Source organism: Macrobrachium nipponense, chromosome 2 (genome assembly GCF_015104395.2).
Source record: "Macrobrachium nipponense isolate FS-2020 chromosome 2, ASM1510439v2, whole genome shotgun sequence".
NCBI classification, from domain to species: domain Eukaryota; kingdom Metazoa; phylum Arthropoda; class Malacostraca; order Decapoda; family Palaemonidae; genus Macrobrachium; species Macrobrachium nipponense.
Window position 1 is genome coordinate 32,621,528 of NC_087201.1, and position 16,727 is coordinate 32,638,254.

General features: G+C 39.3%; 1 protein-coding gene across 1 annotated transcript; it reads left to right on the forward strand.

Annotated features, from left to right (window-relative positions):
• Position 1: 1 nt before the first annotated feature.
• Positions 2-10,104, forward strand: LOC135220514 (uncharacterized). The gene is made up of 5 exons (XM_064257667.1): positions 2-346; positions 6,430-6,703; positions 7,374-8,110; positions 8,766-8,924; positions 9,828-10,104. Exons 2-5 carry the CDS (start codon positions 6,439-6,441, stop codon positions 9,882-9,884), a joined length of 1,218 nt encoding a protein of 405 aa, XP_064113737.1. The 5' UTR covers positions 2-346; positions 6,430-6,438; the 3' UTR covers positions 9,885-10,104.
• The last annotated feature ends 6,623 nt before the right edge of the window (positions 10,105-16,727 follow it).

Here is a 16,727-nt window from a genome sequence, read left to right on the forward strand (position 1 = left end):
GGAGTGTGTGTTTGTGTTCCTGTGTATGTGTGATCTTACGAATAAACTTTGGATGGCGCCAGTTCTTACCTCTGCCTCTTCTCGGGTGCGCTCGGCGCGCCTCTCCTGTTTAGCTGTTGTTGACCGTTCCAGACATTTTTTTAAATCGCTTCTCGGAAGAGTTTAGGTTGAATTCCGTCCGAAGTCTAGTGACACACAGTTCACAGTTACGATGCCGCTTAAACGTTGGAAATGGTACTACTTCTAGAACACTTGAAAGGTTGTTTCGATTAGCAAGTTTCTTCGAAGTTTGTGTGAAGTGGATTACTACACGATCTGGAGATCTATAAGTGTTATAATTACTAAGGTAAACGTAAGGTCACTATCTTCTCTCTCTCTCTCATCTCTCTCGTCTCTCTCTCTTCTCTCTCTCTCTCGGTCTCTTCTTCTCTCTCTCTCTCTCTCTCTCTCTCTTCTCTCTCTCTCTCTCTCTCTCTCTTTAACTTTAGGCCCTGTCCTTTAAATATAAGTATTCAAATTTCAGTAGTCTAAAGAAACTACTTTCAAACGAGATTTATTTCAGGGTAATTATTTTCAAGTTACGTCGCAATAGCGATTGCAATTACAGAGTTATGAAGAAAAAAAAAAAAGAAGAGGGTAGGTAGTCTCTAATTAGTAAGTGCCAGTATAAGTAAATATATACACACCTGCACTTACTCGAGCAATACACACACACACACACACATACACACACACACACACACACACACACACATATATATATTATATATATATATATATATATATATATATATATATATATATATATAGATAATCTATATATATATATAATCTGCAATAACAACGTCCAGAGCACTTAATGTTACTAATGCTCCTACTACCGGCATTGTGACATTTAAATATGAGGTGACGGTATAATTAGATGCACAGAACTCATTTCTGCCCAAAATAAAAAAAAGGAATTATAAAAAACAAATGACGAGCAGTTTGCCGGGTGCCTCGATACCTTTCTGGTCTCCTTCTTCTTCTTCTTCTTCATTTGATTAGGGGTCGATTACTTTAATAATGAGCTTCTCCAGTCATCCTCTGCTCCTGCGTCTTCCTTCCTTCCTTCCTTCTCCCCTTCTCTCTTGGCGCGATCTTTCCCTCTGGGTCACGCTGCGTAATTCCTTGGTGTACTCTTCGACCTAATTCTCGTGACCTGTCCCTCTCTGTCTTTCTCTCTCTTTCTTTCTCTGTCCCTCTATCTCTCACGTATTCATGCTAGACGCACAATCCCGAGATGAATATTAGTACTAGTGCAACAACCACGTTTTTTTTTTTTGCCATTCCCCCAGGTAAATTTAGGTCAGACTGGGTCAGATTAGTTCTAGATATTAGACCATCTGTAAGTAATTTGTGTGTGGGAAACATAATGAGATTATTTTCAAGGCGATTCTATGGTCAGTTTTTAAGATATGACGTCCCGCTTTTTTCAGGGAACGATCGCTACTCCTTTACAGTTCGGGAACACTATACAGGCGGGACTTGATATTACTTATTAAAAGACCGCGCCTGGTTTGACTCTGTGCGCTACCGCTTTAGAAAACCTGTACAAATCTTTTACGTCAATCGATTCAACGGTGTGAATGACTTAAGTCCGTTTCCTGAGAACTCCACGACGCCGCCGTTGGTCTGAGTCGTGAGTTAGGTCAGCGGTAGTACTACTCGGGGTGTGGGGTGGGGGGTGGGGGGGTGGCGCATTTCACGCTATCCCAAAAGACCTGACGAAAGTTGAAAGATTAACGCCTGGCAGAGCCACACATCCTCTGAGGCAAAAGGCCTACAGCTGAGAAAGAAAAGTGTTAGAAGACGTTTTATCGTCGCTTATAACTTCTTGAAACCTCATCTTTTAGACAACACAATCTTCGTAAATACCTCTACAAACTTTGTTGACACCTCCATCCAAGAAGATTGTTTTGGTCTTAAATGCCTCATGTTTATTTCCTCAAATATTTTCTTCTTCTATCTTACACTGACGCCGTCTCTGAATTTCGTGATTAGCATTTATTTGGTATAATATTTTCTCCAAAAGCTCTTGGATCAGCTCTTGCGGGATTAACCGTCCTGCCAATTGGCAACCGCTCTCCTTAACTTATTGTTTCTTCGGTATCGTACGTATCTCTCTCTCTCTCTCTCTCTCTCTCTCTCTCTCTCTCTCTCTCTCTCTCTCTCTCTCTCTTCCTGTTTAAGATGCCCAAAAAAATGTAAAGAATGAAAAAGCTTGCCATAAAAGTTCAATACATACATATATGTGTCTGTCTGTGTGAATGTATGTATGTAGTCAAGTAAAAAACACTGCTACCATGGCAGTAGTACCCGGTACCAGTAACATCAGTGGTTTAGGACCTTAATACACCTCCTCCTGAAGCAGAGGTGCATTTATTTAGGTGCTGTGTACCCATCGGGAAGGAAATTCTCCTAAACTCCAGACAGACACCTAAAGGTGAGTTTACATTAGGCTTCACCCCACGCTGCATACGTAAGACTCATCACCAACTCCTCCCAAACTCTTGTTAGCCCCACCTACTGGACTGCTCATCAAGAGTCACGCCACACCACTAACTCACCATAATGAGCACTCCAGTAGGCGGGGCTAACAAGAATTTGGGAGAAGTTGGTGATGAGTCTTACGCCTGCAGCGTGTGGTGAAGCCTAGTGTAAACTCATCTTTACTTGATGCCACATTAAGCAGGACGACTTGGACATTACTGCTGTAAGAGATGACAATGGCTGTGAAGATAAACACAATGAGCCTCAGGGCAGAGGAGAGCTTGGTAAGTTGCTGAGTAGACTTTTGGTTGGAAGAAATGCCAGCCACATGACAGACGATCTTCTCTTTAGGCTAAGTGGCTGTCACAGGTTTCTCTTCTATGGGTCACTGACAAAAAACTAATAGTTCTTGCCGATGTGTGTTCCAGGAAATCACCAGTTGGCCCCGATACCCTGTATTGATGTCTCAAAAAAAAAAAAACAGGGAAAGAGTGAAATACTGTATTTCGAGGTTAGTCTCAAATGTGTATGGTTATATTGTATTGTAGGGAAATTTGTGAGACTAAATTTGTTTAAAAAAACTGGATATTCTGACACTTTATGAGACAAAGGGGAGAAGGTAATATGTATGTACAGGAATTACGTGGACAAAGATTGATTGCGTCTGTGGGAGCCAAAAGGTATAGACCTAGGAAAAGGGCTGTGTTTTCAGTGTCGGAAAACTCAGAGACTAAGATCCAGTGCAAATGTGTTACTTTAAGGATTGTAGGGGGCATAGTTGAATGTGGCTGAGAAAAACTTGTAGAAGTGATTGTACATGATTCAGGAATGGAAAAGAAGGGAAGTGAAAGAGTAGCTTTGCTTCCACACTATTCAATGCACATGAAAAGCAGAGTTCGAACCCAAATCCAAAAGTTCAAGTTGCATATTAAACCCGATATTTACTAGGTCACTCAGGCTGACAGAGATCATTCCTGGTCCTCTATTGATGAGCATGGACCCCCGCACGTAGGGGCAATGGGGGGAACTTGCCCCAAGGCGGCCCCCCCCTACCTGAAATCCTGTGACCACAGGAGGCTATAGTTCCTTTTCAAACGAACAGTGACTAACTTGAATGAAATGTATTACATTTAACTAGTGCATCGCTTTATTCTCCCTCTACAGTACATTCTTTCATTTTAAGTAAATTAAAGTTAGTCTTATTACATTCTATAAGATTTGTATGCAGTATATAACTGCGTTATTCTTTCAAGAAATGTTTTATTTCAGTTGAAAAGTATGTGGAAATATTGAAAAAAAATGTCAATGTAACTTTCTGTATTTGTTTTCGCATCTTGCTTCACTAAATTATTGGCATCGCAATTCCACTCGATATAATATATATATATATATATATATATATATATATCTATATATATATATATATAGTATATAGATTATCATATATTAGATATATAATCTATATACATAATATATATATATGCTTTGGGCACCCATGTTAATGAGGGTGACAAGAAGTTTTCAGTTTCCTAAGGAGCTCCATTGACCAAGGGGAGTGAGACCATCAGTGGAGATATAAATAGGCAAGTGAACGCCTACCCTGATAGGCAAACAACAAGGAAAGAGCACCAGGTGCACTGACACGCAAGAAATCAAGGAGGACCCTAACCTCTGCCTTGATCTCTCTAGTGTCTATAGGAGAAATCCCAGGAACGAGAGCTGAGTTCCCTGTGATGCAGTCATGAAGGGATGCAGTCATGCAGGCTGTGTGCACCCTCTGAGCCACTGTACCATAATCCACCCTGTCCTCGGCATATTTCATATCTTTACTAGAAAAAAAGGCAAGAAACTCTGCAGAAAGAGGAATGGAAAGAAACCTGACGAAATGGGGTATTGGCCTCTCCTTAGACCTCCCAGCAATCCTTCTACTGTCATAGTTGAGACTTTTGAAGGAAGGAAGGGTTAAGGATTTGGAAGAAGACTACGACGGTAGGCAACTTTGAGTTCCTGATGAGGGCAGCTGACTGTACTGAGGGTACCTGAAAAGCACTTTACCTTCAAAGGATCATAAGGAGGTGTCCAGGTGTCCTGAAGTAGCATGATCCTGAAGAACAACAAAAGTCATCATTCAGCGGTTGAAAAAGAAGGCCAGTGTATCTGATTAGGACTAGGAGAGAGAGTGCACATTGCAATTTGGATTTGCCAAGTAAGCCTGCAATTAGCGATTGAGTGCCAGTCTCCGTTTCTCTCGCTAAATCTCTCCTTTCCTTCCCATAGAATTCATCTCACAAAGTAAAATCCCTTGCTATAGTAGATTCGCATCAAACGTGCATCTGATGTCTAGGCCAGTCCCTTACGACGCTCCTGATTAGCTGTTGATAAGCCAATCACAGGACTGGAAACTCTTAGTCTCTCGAGAGAATTCACATAGCATTATGATGTTTAATGAATCCTCAAGAAAGATCCTTTTTTTTTCTTTCAGCTACCCTAATATGGTAGGATCTTCGATTCCTCTTAACTTTTATGGGGACAAGGAGGCGCCTAATTATTATTATTCAGAAAGTGAAACCTAATCATATAGAATAAGGCGACCACACTGACTTGAAATTGAAGCTTCCAAAGGAAATGGTGTTCATTAGCAAGAATTGCAGTAAGTATTGGGCCTGTTCGACTGGAAAAAAAAAAAAAAAAGTCTTCCAACGGTCAGAGACGCACATGAAAATTTGTATCCAACCGTAATTTTTCCAGTTTTCCAGAGGCCAGTTCCAGAGATGTATACTAGTATTCCACAAGCAAAATCTTTTTTATTTTTTTTTTGCCATGACCATAGGTTAAATTCCAGATATGTATACTTGTATTGCACAAGCAACATTTTTTTTTTAAGTATGGCCATAGGTTAAGTTAGGTTGGGTTAGGTTAGGGCAGTTCAAAGGAGTCACCTATGGGTAATTTGGGTGTAGGGATTAAATGAGATTATTTCCCAAGAAGATTCAATGGTTAGTTTCCAAGATTATTATGGCGTCGGGCCGCATCAGAAGTTGTTCACAGAAGCGAACAGAAGTTCGGAGGTCAGATCCCCGAGGTGACTTTTATTGCCCCGGCAATTAATTAACACGCATCTGTCGCGGGAATCACGGAATCTGTTATGTATATGATCGACCTACTTTTATAGATCCTATTCTCAATTTATATGATCGCTTTCTCTCTCTCTCTCTCTCTCTCTCTCTCGTTTAGTCGTAACATAAGAAATCTGTATGCATTAATTGTCTGTCATTACTAACAAAAATGTTATTGTTCATTGTGTGGATTTACGGCCTGTGATATCACGTTTGTTGTATTCTTCATTTTCTTTGAATTATTGACATTTCCTACCTGCATAGTATATCATATATATATATAATATTTGATAATACTTATTATAGGATATATATTATATATATATCTTGTATATATCTTAGATATTATAGATCTGATAGATTTAGTAATATTATAGATATATATGATCTATTGATCTAGATATATATATATATACTATATATTTAATATATAATATATATTATATATATATAATTATATTTATATATATAGATTATACTATTTATATATATATTCTGGTTCAAAAAGTTCTGTTACAACAGAATTCCATCTAAGAAAAGGAGCCCATAAAAACACCAAAATATAGAAAGTAGTTACCTCTATTTTTCAGAGGCTGCCGTCTCTCTCCTCAGGTAGGCAATGAATGAGAAAAGTTACACACACACACACACACACACACACACACACCAGATTTGGAGTATTATGCCAAAGGAACTGTTTTGGGCATTTTCACTTGCCAGTAAGGTAAAAAAAAAAAAATAAAAAATAAAAAAAAAAACTCATCCCCCAATCATTCGGCAGATCCGAACCATGTCATCAGTCGCCCCAGTAACCAATGCCCGGGTTATTTCCACGCCGTGCCCAAGTGGGGGCGTGACCAAGGCGTGGGCGAGGAAGATTCCGTCCAAGCAGCTGCTCCTTCGGGCGCTGGAGGTCATCGGGTGGATCCTGGGTCACTCGCCGGGGTCATTCCGTTTTCGGAACGAGAAGACGGTCTTCACCTACAGGACGTTCCACACTGCGTATTGCGTTTTGCTCACCTGCATCGTAACTGCTGTTCAGGTATACTACATAGGTAAGTCAATACTATACTAGATTCACATCACCCGTGCATCTGTGTCTAGGCCAGTCCCGTACGACGCTCCTGACTGGCTGTTGATAAGCCAATCACAGGGCTGCAAACTCCCAGTCTCTCTCTCTCGAGAGAGAGAGAGAGAGTTCACATAGGCAGGACACGTCTTTCAAAAGTATTCCTCAGGAGAGGTGGAACATACATCCTGTCCGTGGGAACTCTCTCGAGAGAGACTGAGAGTTTCCATCCTTGTGACTGGCTTATCAACAGCCAACTAGGAGCGTCGTAAGGGACCGACCCAGACATCAGATGCACGGGGTTGATGTGAATCTACTATACTTATTTGATGTTCTGGACATCCGTTTACTGTCTCCATTTCTTTGACGTGGTTCTCTCTCTCTCACGTCTGATAATACAAAGTAAAAATATGGTTTCCTCTTTCACCATGTTTGAGCTTTTAGAGATAGACCGTTGCCAGGTTCCGATGATTTTTTCTTAATAAAATGAAAAGCAGATCTATAACGCTCAACTGTTTGAATCTCCCCAAGTGTTGTAACACCCTCTTGTTGCAGATAGTTCCTTTTTTTTATGATAGAGTTCCTTATATTACACCACGCAAACAGCATAACTTAGCAGAACGTTAAATTAATGACCTGTCAATTTGTTTTTGCAGCGTCGCCAAATACCGCTCCCGTGAAACTGGACACAGCGACAAACGTAGCCGCAGTTACTCCACACTACATGGACATGTTCTTTTATTACTTGCTGGCGGCCTTCAATCTGTACCACGCCCCTAATATAAAGACTGTTTTCGACGACATCTACAGAATGGGAAGGACGACCAAACCCCCTTCGCTCCTGAAACAGTTTCTGACCCTTTCCGTGTGGGTCGTTTACTCAGGCATAACGATCGCTCGCACCATCGTGCTGTCGGTGCAACTCTTTGCAGTTGAGAAGTCCACCTTCAATTTCGGCGACTTCATCGTCCCTTTCACTAGCACCTACATAAAAATCTACATAACGTGGGCGCTGGACGTGTACATTTTGATTTGCCTGAGCCTCTACGAGCGCATGATTCAGCTACGAGCCCTCATGACCGACGTCCTGACACCCCAGAGAGAAGGCTACTGGAGTCAGTTAGACCTACACGTGATCGAGGGCGTCATGGACCAGCACAAGAACTTCAGTCTGCAAGTGACTCGATTTTTCGAGACTATGTCGTCAGCCCTTTTCGTTTTAGTCGCCTCTTACTTCATTAACACGGCGTTCGGTCTGCAGACATTCCTCACGAACATCACGCTGATTGAAGGCTTCTTCAAACCCATGGCACTGGTGGAGATCTGCTTCCTTCTATTTCACTTCCTACTCATTTCGTCTGCTTGCTACGTCACGAGTTCCATATCTGATGAGGTAGGTTGGATGACTGGAATTTCGAAAAAAGGGTAGTAAACAAATATAAATTTTTTTTATAAAACTTTCCGTTATTTATCAACATTCAGTCGAATTTACATGTTTGCCGAAAAACCCCGCAAATCACAGAAATTTATATTTACCGGTGACTACAGATGATTCCACACAAACTGTTGGGAATGCATTAATCTTTTAGTACTACATTGATGCAGGCGTTTAGAATCTCTTAAATGATCGTAGGTTCTGTACCTAGAACATGCTGTAGCCAATTCCTAGATTCTGAGCTGGCAAAATACTCATCCACTTATCCTCCCTCTAAAGCAGTGATTCCTAGTCTTTTTTTTTTTTTTTTTTTTGGCCACGCCCCACCTAATCTCCTCTAGAAGCCTGATGCCCCCAGTGGTGATACGCTGTAACTCTTATATTCGCGTGGAGGAAGCCTAAAAGGCCATTAAATTGGTTTAAGCATTCCAAATTGCCCCCATCACCCCTTAAAAATCAAACTAAGATGTACTTAAAACCCCTGGACGCCCCACGTTGGGAACACTGCTCTAAAGGAAATGTGGTCAATGACACATTCACCATCTCTGACATTCCTCTTTCCAACATGACTTGAGTAATGTGTTTCTTCGTTTGCATTCTCATCTCCTCACAGTGGTGTGGCGTAGGACAGGAGGTAACTGGAGTTCCCCTGTGTCGAGTATCGGATCGTATCAGAGTACAGCTCCTGACCTTCATCCAACGGCTTCCCCACCAGGCACCCGTGGTGACTGGAGCTGGGTTCTTTGTCATCTCGAAATCAATGCTTCTCACGGTAATTCTTGTTTTTTCATTATGAATATAAAGCTTTTTTAAGGTCTTATGGCATGATGATGATGATGATGATGATCACGGAGGAGCGTATAATAATCAATAGTCTATTATCTGCAGAACTACAAGATGCAATACTACATATTTTTTAACAAGAATATTACTCGATTGGAAGATAAAGACTACGTCCATTTTAGTCAAATTTAGTGCTATGATAACTTCATAGTGAAATGTGCATTAGAAAAAAGATAAAAGAGCTGTAACATTCCTTGGATTTATAGTTGAAAAAGATTTATTTTTTATTTGAAATAAATTCCCTACAAAAACACAGTAATCTCTTTCATATCAATTGGAACCAAGATATTGATGACAGGGAATTTGTTCGGTGACTTGTTCGTATTTCATTTTTCTACGCTAATTTCGTTCGAACGAAATTCAATGTTATGAAATTCATTACAAAGAGTAAGTCTAAGCTTTGAAGAGCTTCCTTCTTGGGGAGATCCGTTATTGCCAATTAGATGGGGCACTTCCCGAAACAGCAGTTAGTCAAGTCACAACATATGGAAAGTCTTAAGAAAGAACGTAAGTGCACGACTTCGTACAAAAGGGAAACTGAATGGATTATAAACACGAGCCAAAGTAAGCAAAAAACAAGACTTTACTGTTGCAAGCTCCATCTATTTCGAAGGTTTATTTTTCGTGATGGGTAGACTTGAAATCATTGCAATTTGTTTTCTAAAAACTACAGTTCGAACCACTGTCATAGCTCTCTCTCTCTCTTTCTCTCCAGAGAATATCAATAATCCAGCAACGGTTTAGGTAACTATTATGATAATCCTTAACTTAAAAACACCATTTCTCTTTGTGTATAATAAGAAAGTGACCTACATGATTTCTTCTTTTTCAGATGATGAACTTCATAGCCACTTACATTATCTTCATGGTTCAGTTTTCGCACGTCTGAACTAAGAGTATTATGTACTATACTTCCACTCCATGTCTGAGAGTCATCCAAGAAACCTTGGTTCCAGACGCTGACCAAGATATCTGCAATGGTGACTTGATCACAGCAGCGGACTCGAGTCCGTCGACATGTCTTAAATATGAGTGTTTGATGTTTGTGAGAAAATGTGACTTGTGTCAACGAAACATTTTTTAAAAAATAAATAGAGTAAGACTTATAATTTGCTTGTGATTTATCATGTCCGTCAGTTGTGATGTCAATGAGTGTTCTCACGTCAGTGGAAAAGGTTTTTTTTATAGATACTTTATATTGGTTGTAAGTTACTTCTGGGAAAAAAATCGTCTTTCCGTTTTCGTATTTCACAGGAAATTCGCTACCGTTTATTGGTGGTATTTTAATACATTGGGACAAGCCAGTACGGAGTACGTATTATGTTCACAAAGGCTTCCTGTCCGCGCTTGGAAAACAAGCAACATATGCTGAGGCTTCACATCTCTCCACAAGGCCAAGAGCCGGATGAGGACATTTATCTCGCAAGTTCTGTATTACTTGGAAGACTGCAGCATCCATCCTAATTAGTTTTGGAATTAAAATACCTCAGGTAAGAGTTTATTCTCACAAGTGTCTGGTCTACCTCATTCTGCCTTTTTCTCCCTCTAACATGTCTCTTCCTATGCCCATCTCCCTCCAGGCTTCATGATCTTGTCTCTCGATTTCCTCCCTTCTGAACAAGTGATCTTTTCCATCACCCCTGCTCCATATTGTCTACTGTTCACTTAACGTGTAAATTTCCTAATTAACTGAATTTTGGAAATTGTTTTTACCTACGCCCAGCCGCCACATTGCCTGCGCTGGAGCAATCTTAATTTCATCTCAACTTATCCAACTCATCCCCCAGCCTTTGGCTGAACTAGGCCATTTATAGTATTCTTCATCTTGTGCATGTCGGCATTAGAATTAATCTAGGTCCTTCTCTCTTTTCAAAGAGAAGTTGTATGATTCTATACTGAGCCACAGTTCCGAGCACACGTACCCATATCTCAGCACTTCCAGATGAGCCTTGCTATGCGTAACTTCATGCCCATGCTTGTATCACAGTCTTCTTCTTTCCCAACCGTTATCCCTACACTAAGGGGTCGGTTGCTTGTATCACAGTAATTGATTTGCAGTATAAATATATGTATTAATTTGGCCCTGGGTCTAATTCCTGCTCCCCAGGGATCATTTTCCCTTTTTGTTTTGTTCGCGTATAAGGATCCATCTGTCACAACATGGTAAGAAACAAGCAGGTAAACAGGCAAGCTCCCATTACACACTTATATATATATTATATATATATATATATATATATATATATATATATATATATATATATATATATATGTGTGTGTGTGTGTGTGTGTGTGTTTGTGTGCATAGCTGATCCACAAAGATATGGAGCATGATTTGATGTCTTGGCCATTCCCTTACGACACTCCTGATTAGCTGTTGATAAGCCAGTCACAGGCTGGAAACTCTCAGTCTCTCTCGAGAGTTCACATAGGCAGGATGTTTTTTCCACCTCTCCTGAGGGATACCTCTGAAGACGTATCCCTCAGGAGAGGTGGAACGTACATCCTGTTTATGTGAACTCTCGCAAGAGACTGAGAGTTTCCAGCCCTTTGTGATTGGCTTATCCAACTATCCAAACCAGGAGCGTCATAAGTGACTGGCCTAGATGTCAAATGCACGGTTTGATGTGTTTGTTTGTTTGTTTGTATGGTGCTTTACGTTGCATGGAACACGTGGTTATTCAGCAACGGGACCAACGGCTTTACGTGACTTCCGAAGCCACGTCGAGAGTGAACTTCTATCACCAGAAATACACATCTCTCACTCCTCAATGGAATGGCCGAGAATCGAACCCGCGACCACCCAGGTGGGAGCGCAATACCATACCAACCACGCCGCTGAGGCGCTACGGTTGATGTGAATCGTTGATGTGAATCTACTATAGGCCTCTGACACAGGACTATGTGTCGAAGGTCCTAGCAACCATTCATTGTTTCACTTTTCCACCTTGGCATTTACTATATATATATATATCATATATACATCTATATATATATATATATATATATATATATATATGTGCTTAAAAATCACATTAGATGCACGTGACTACAGTATACACGCGAACGCCACAGGAAAATGACAGGCAGAAGTTTAGTACAAGCATGAAGATGTTGAATAAAAACACGTGGAAAGCTCTTGGTACTACTGAACTAGTGCCTGTCATTTTCCTGTGATATTTGTACACACACTCGCAATACACACAATATACATACATACTTATATATATATATATATATATATATATATATATATATATATATATATATATAGATACATGCTAATGCTTAGCTGCTGTAGTATTTTTCATCTACTTGAGTAAAAAGAAAAAAACTCCTTGCAGCTTAAGCTAAAGAGGTCTAGTGGTTATAAGTCCACGGAAGGTTTTTGTGTATGTTAATTAATTAACAATACGATGCGTATCAATATAGCTCCTAAAATACTTCAGCCAAGGATGAAAGCACCAACTACACTGACAATACAATTTCCTTTCTTTGAGCGTGGTAATCGTATACGTTTACCAATTGCCTCTTTTTTTTTTTTACTTATACTAAAAATTACCAAGCTCGAAGAAACTGAAGGTAATATACTTTAATTCATTATAAAATTGCTAAGGTTTCCTGAAAAAACGCCAAGCAGTCTCTCCTCTTCATCCTCCGTCAACGCTGTCATGACGTAGTTGTGTAAGTGTAGCGTCACCATCGATTAGCCTATGTGCTTCTTCCATCAGCAACACACTTCAGGCGTGTGTGATATTATTAGCCGAGTTTATTACCCGTGATCAGTATCTGAGATACATGAACTGGCATTTGTAGTTATATGATGTTGGGGCTTAAAATGCGTCCGAAGCCTGACGACCCCTTTAGACCAAGTTATTTCTGAACTGGGAGACTACCCACTACCGCTATATTTTTAAAGGGACAATGACAAGATGGTGCTCCATATTCTACAGTAATCAACTTCTGCGAAATATCAGAACTGAAAATGCGCAAGGAACGGGGAACCATAAGTAGAAAGGATAAAAGAAGCAATATCCAAACTGTATAGAAACAAATGCCTTCAAAACATCGGTGACTCATCCTTCAGTCATGGAAACAGAAGAGCAAGCCGGACAAAAGGTCCCGTGCTTGAATGCTATATACTGTCGCACGCACCCGAGAAAGAATGCTAAATCCAGCGCAAGCCAGTGGCCTGTATGCTCCGTAAACCAGTTCTGTCTGGCAACAAAAAGATTTGCCCGATAAAAGATTAATGGCAAAACTCGTAGCGATGTCTTAAAGGCTACAAGGGCGATCGATAGCTGAGTCTCTCTGGCTGTCTCCGTCCGGAAGGTAATTAGTCTATCAAACTGTCCTTCGAGGATGATCGGCACGAATACTGGCTGTAAACTGTCGTCCCTATTCTGGGAAATTTCTTGGAAGAATTTGTCATCCCTAACCGAGCCCCTCGATTGTTTCATATCGATTGCGGGAGGCATTTCGTGTAGTTGTATAGCAGTTTGGGTTGTCACATTCTCACGGTATTTAAGAAGGTTCTAGGTCATCCTTATGTTACATGAGCAAAGGAATTACAGTTTGTTCTTTTGATGAACAGTTTAAGCAATGTGCATGCTAGCTTTTATGTAAACCTTGGGTTAAAGGCTCATTATTTTCTACAATCGTTTAATTATACTTTCGTTGAGTTGTATTTATTTGTCTTCAAGGTCTATTAAGGTCGTCTATCGGTCTAGTGGCTTAATTGCTCTCACTCAACAAAAGAGGAATTTTTATCACAACTGAATCTGAACGACTAATAACGCGTAGTAAGTTATAGCGGCTTACAAGTTATATTCATTACTTAATGAAACTCGATATATTACATGAATATTTTTGGTTATTGAAAAATTCTAAATAATCCGTCGTAATATATGTGGGCGTTTTCTTTCATTACTAATAATTTAAGAAGATTAACTAATGACGCGTTGCAAAGAACATTGAACATTTTCTTGGGTGGAGTTAACGACCCTACACATTGAACACTATATAACATCTAGGTTCTTTAATGTTTTTGGATTCGCTAACGGAAAACATTAAATCTGAATATGAGATTGAAATGAGAAGAAACTGCGCGGGCATTTTTAAACATAGGTCTAGTCCTTGAATCGAGTTCATGGTGTCGGAGCGCTGAACAACTATTCTTTACAAATCTGAATTTTTGCTTGGCAGAAGAATTTTGTGATTTCTTTATATTTATCCCAAATTCAGTTTCTAGATTTTGAGTGGAGAACTCTCCACCAAATAATACGGAATCCCCAAGTTAATCCACTTGTTTTGTTGCTGTTTTCTTCTTCTTTTTGCTAAGCATTTTGCCTCATCGTATTTCTCGTTTTTTTCTAATATTGAAGGTTGATGATTCTTGACTTAGATTACACAAAGGCTTAGTGATTAATAAGAATAATAATAATAAAAATAATTCATTGTATATACAAGGTGGAAATCTCTTTGGGAAAGAGAGTTCAGCGAATCTTTCCTTTAGGAAATTTTATCATCCATGGATGCATAGTTGTGCCTAAATATTATTATTTTCTCTGATTTAATAGGCTTCGTAGGATATACAGACTATTACGTTGGTAAATGTGGTCAGGAAATTTCAGTGACCGGTAATAAAGCCGCAGGAAAAAAAATATAATTTTGGCTATGAAAAAATCACAAGGAAAAAAAAGTCACAATATTTCTTTATCTTTATGATATTCACATTCTTTTGCATATGTTTTTACGGTAATCTCCAACGGCCTAGTACTAAACAGTAAACACGCTCCCAAGGTGTATAGATACCGGTTTAAAACCCCTGAGAGTCACTATATAGGACGGAGTAATGTGAACTTTTTTTTGTTACTTTTTTCCCCAGTGACTTATTTACCTGGATACGAAATTTCAGAGTATTTAAAGGCACTACCTGGATTGCTAGTTATTGCTACTTGATTGTTAGACACAGAGTGGCAGATTATTTCATTCGTAGTCGACAAATTCCACAAGTTTTGCTGTTATAGATCGTTAGGTTCAGGATGATATTGGTCGAAAAAAAGTTATTGTATAGCTTAAGAAGGTGGTTATGGTGAAAGTGAACATCTTTCAGATGATAATAATTTCTCAAGCTGTTATAGTAATACTAATTATGAAAAATAAAAACAAGCCTCCCCTAGAGTAACTATTTAAATAGTCTAATGAAGTCTTAAGAGTTAGGGACTATACACAAATGGCCGCCATATATTCCAAGCCGCGGTGTCTCTAGGAACATTTTTTTTCCTCTTAACATTCTGACTTCATCAAATCTCATTATAAAAAGTAGTGCAATACGGAGTCATAAGTAAGCAAGTTCATTAGATTTGATGACGAGACCCGAGCACCAATAAGATGCAAGGATAAACTTCCTGATCCATTATAGAGATGTTTGAAAATTGTGTAGATATACTACGGTTATCCTACAGTTTAGGGATCAAAATTCACTGCTCCTTCGTGTGTGTTTAAGTTTTCTTTCCTATCTTCAGTTTCTTCTTTCGACAGATTTGCAAACAATAGCATATTTGCTAAAAAAAAAAAAAAAAAAAAAAAAAAAAAAAAAAAAAAAAAAAAAAACCCCCAAAAAAAAAAAAAAAAAAAAAAAAAAAAAAAAAAAAAGAGCAGTTTCCTGCTTACAGAGGCAAGAGATTGTAAAAAAAAACAAAAAAAAAAACGAAGGGACTCGTCGTTATTCAAAAGCTCTCGACTCATGTGAATGGGTGTCGTATGACCGCAAACTGTATGTGTATCCCTTAGGAACTAGGACTAAGTAGGAACCTGAAATAGGGCCTTCCTCTTCAACAGCCACTTTTTGATAAATATAGAAAAATATGAGTTGATTATCTGCTTACAGAAGCGGAGATTTTACCAATGTCTCAAATTTCTATGGGTCCGTATCCCCCTACCCGGTAAGAGTCCGTAAGACGTGATTTACCTATACTCGGTTTTTTTCCATCTGTCCACCAGCAAACTGTGTTTTTGTCCTGTATGGAACACTGCTATCCGGGCTTTAGATAGTTACATTCACTACAAAATCCAACAATAATAATATCCTATTTCGAATATTAACGGTGTAATTCGCATACAGTAAATTATTAAAACACTTCATGAGTCAGATTTCTGTATGTAGTGCTCCTTCCAGTTTGAAACTGATGTTACCTTAGAACTTGGTATCTATGACCCTGGTAACTGAGGCATTGAAATTAGAATCAGTCAGTCTTCTTGGATTCATGGAAGTCCATCTTTTTTTTTTCTTTTTTTTTTTGACATACAAGCACACATTATAATAATAATTGGTAGTATCCAAATAACTATAAGATAACAAGACATGATTCTTTCCTGATATAATAAAGCTAGTAGTAATTATCACCCCTGGAAAGATAATGCAGACTTGAGTACAGTCACCAAGGAGGGCTATGCCATCCCATTCAAGGCAAAACCTCCCTTGTTGGCCTTGCCCATTGACTTAACCCTTAATGGACGGGTTGCTCCTCGGAAGTAGTAATAACAGGTTTGGGGTGGTGGACAGATTGATCCTGTAGATAAACAATATTAAGTGCCATCGGTTTGGAAAGAATCAGGCGGGAAAGAGGTGCCAATACTTCTATAGCCCATAAATTTACTAATGGCAACTTTTGCACTGGCTAAAATCAAGACTTGGCGGCTCAGGACTTCAGTTCTGCTTCTGACTTCA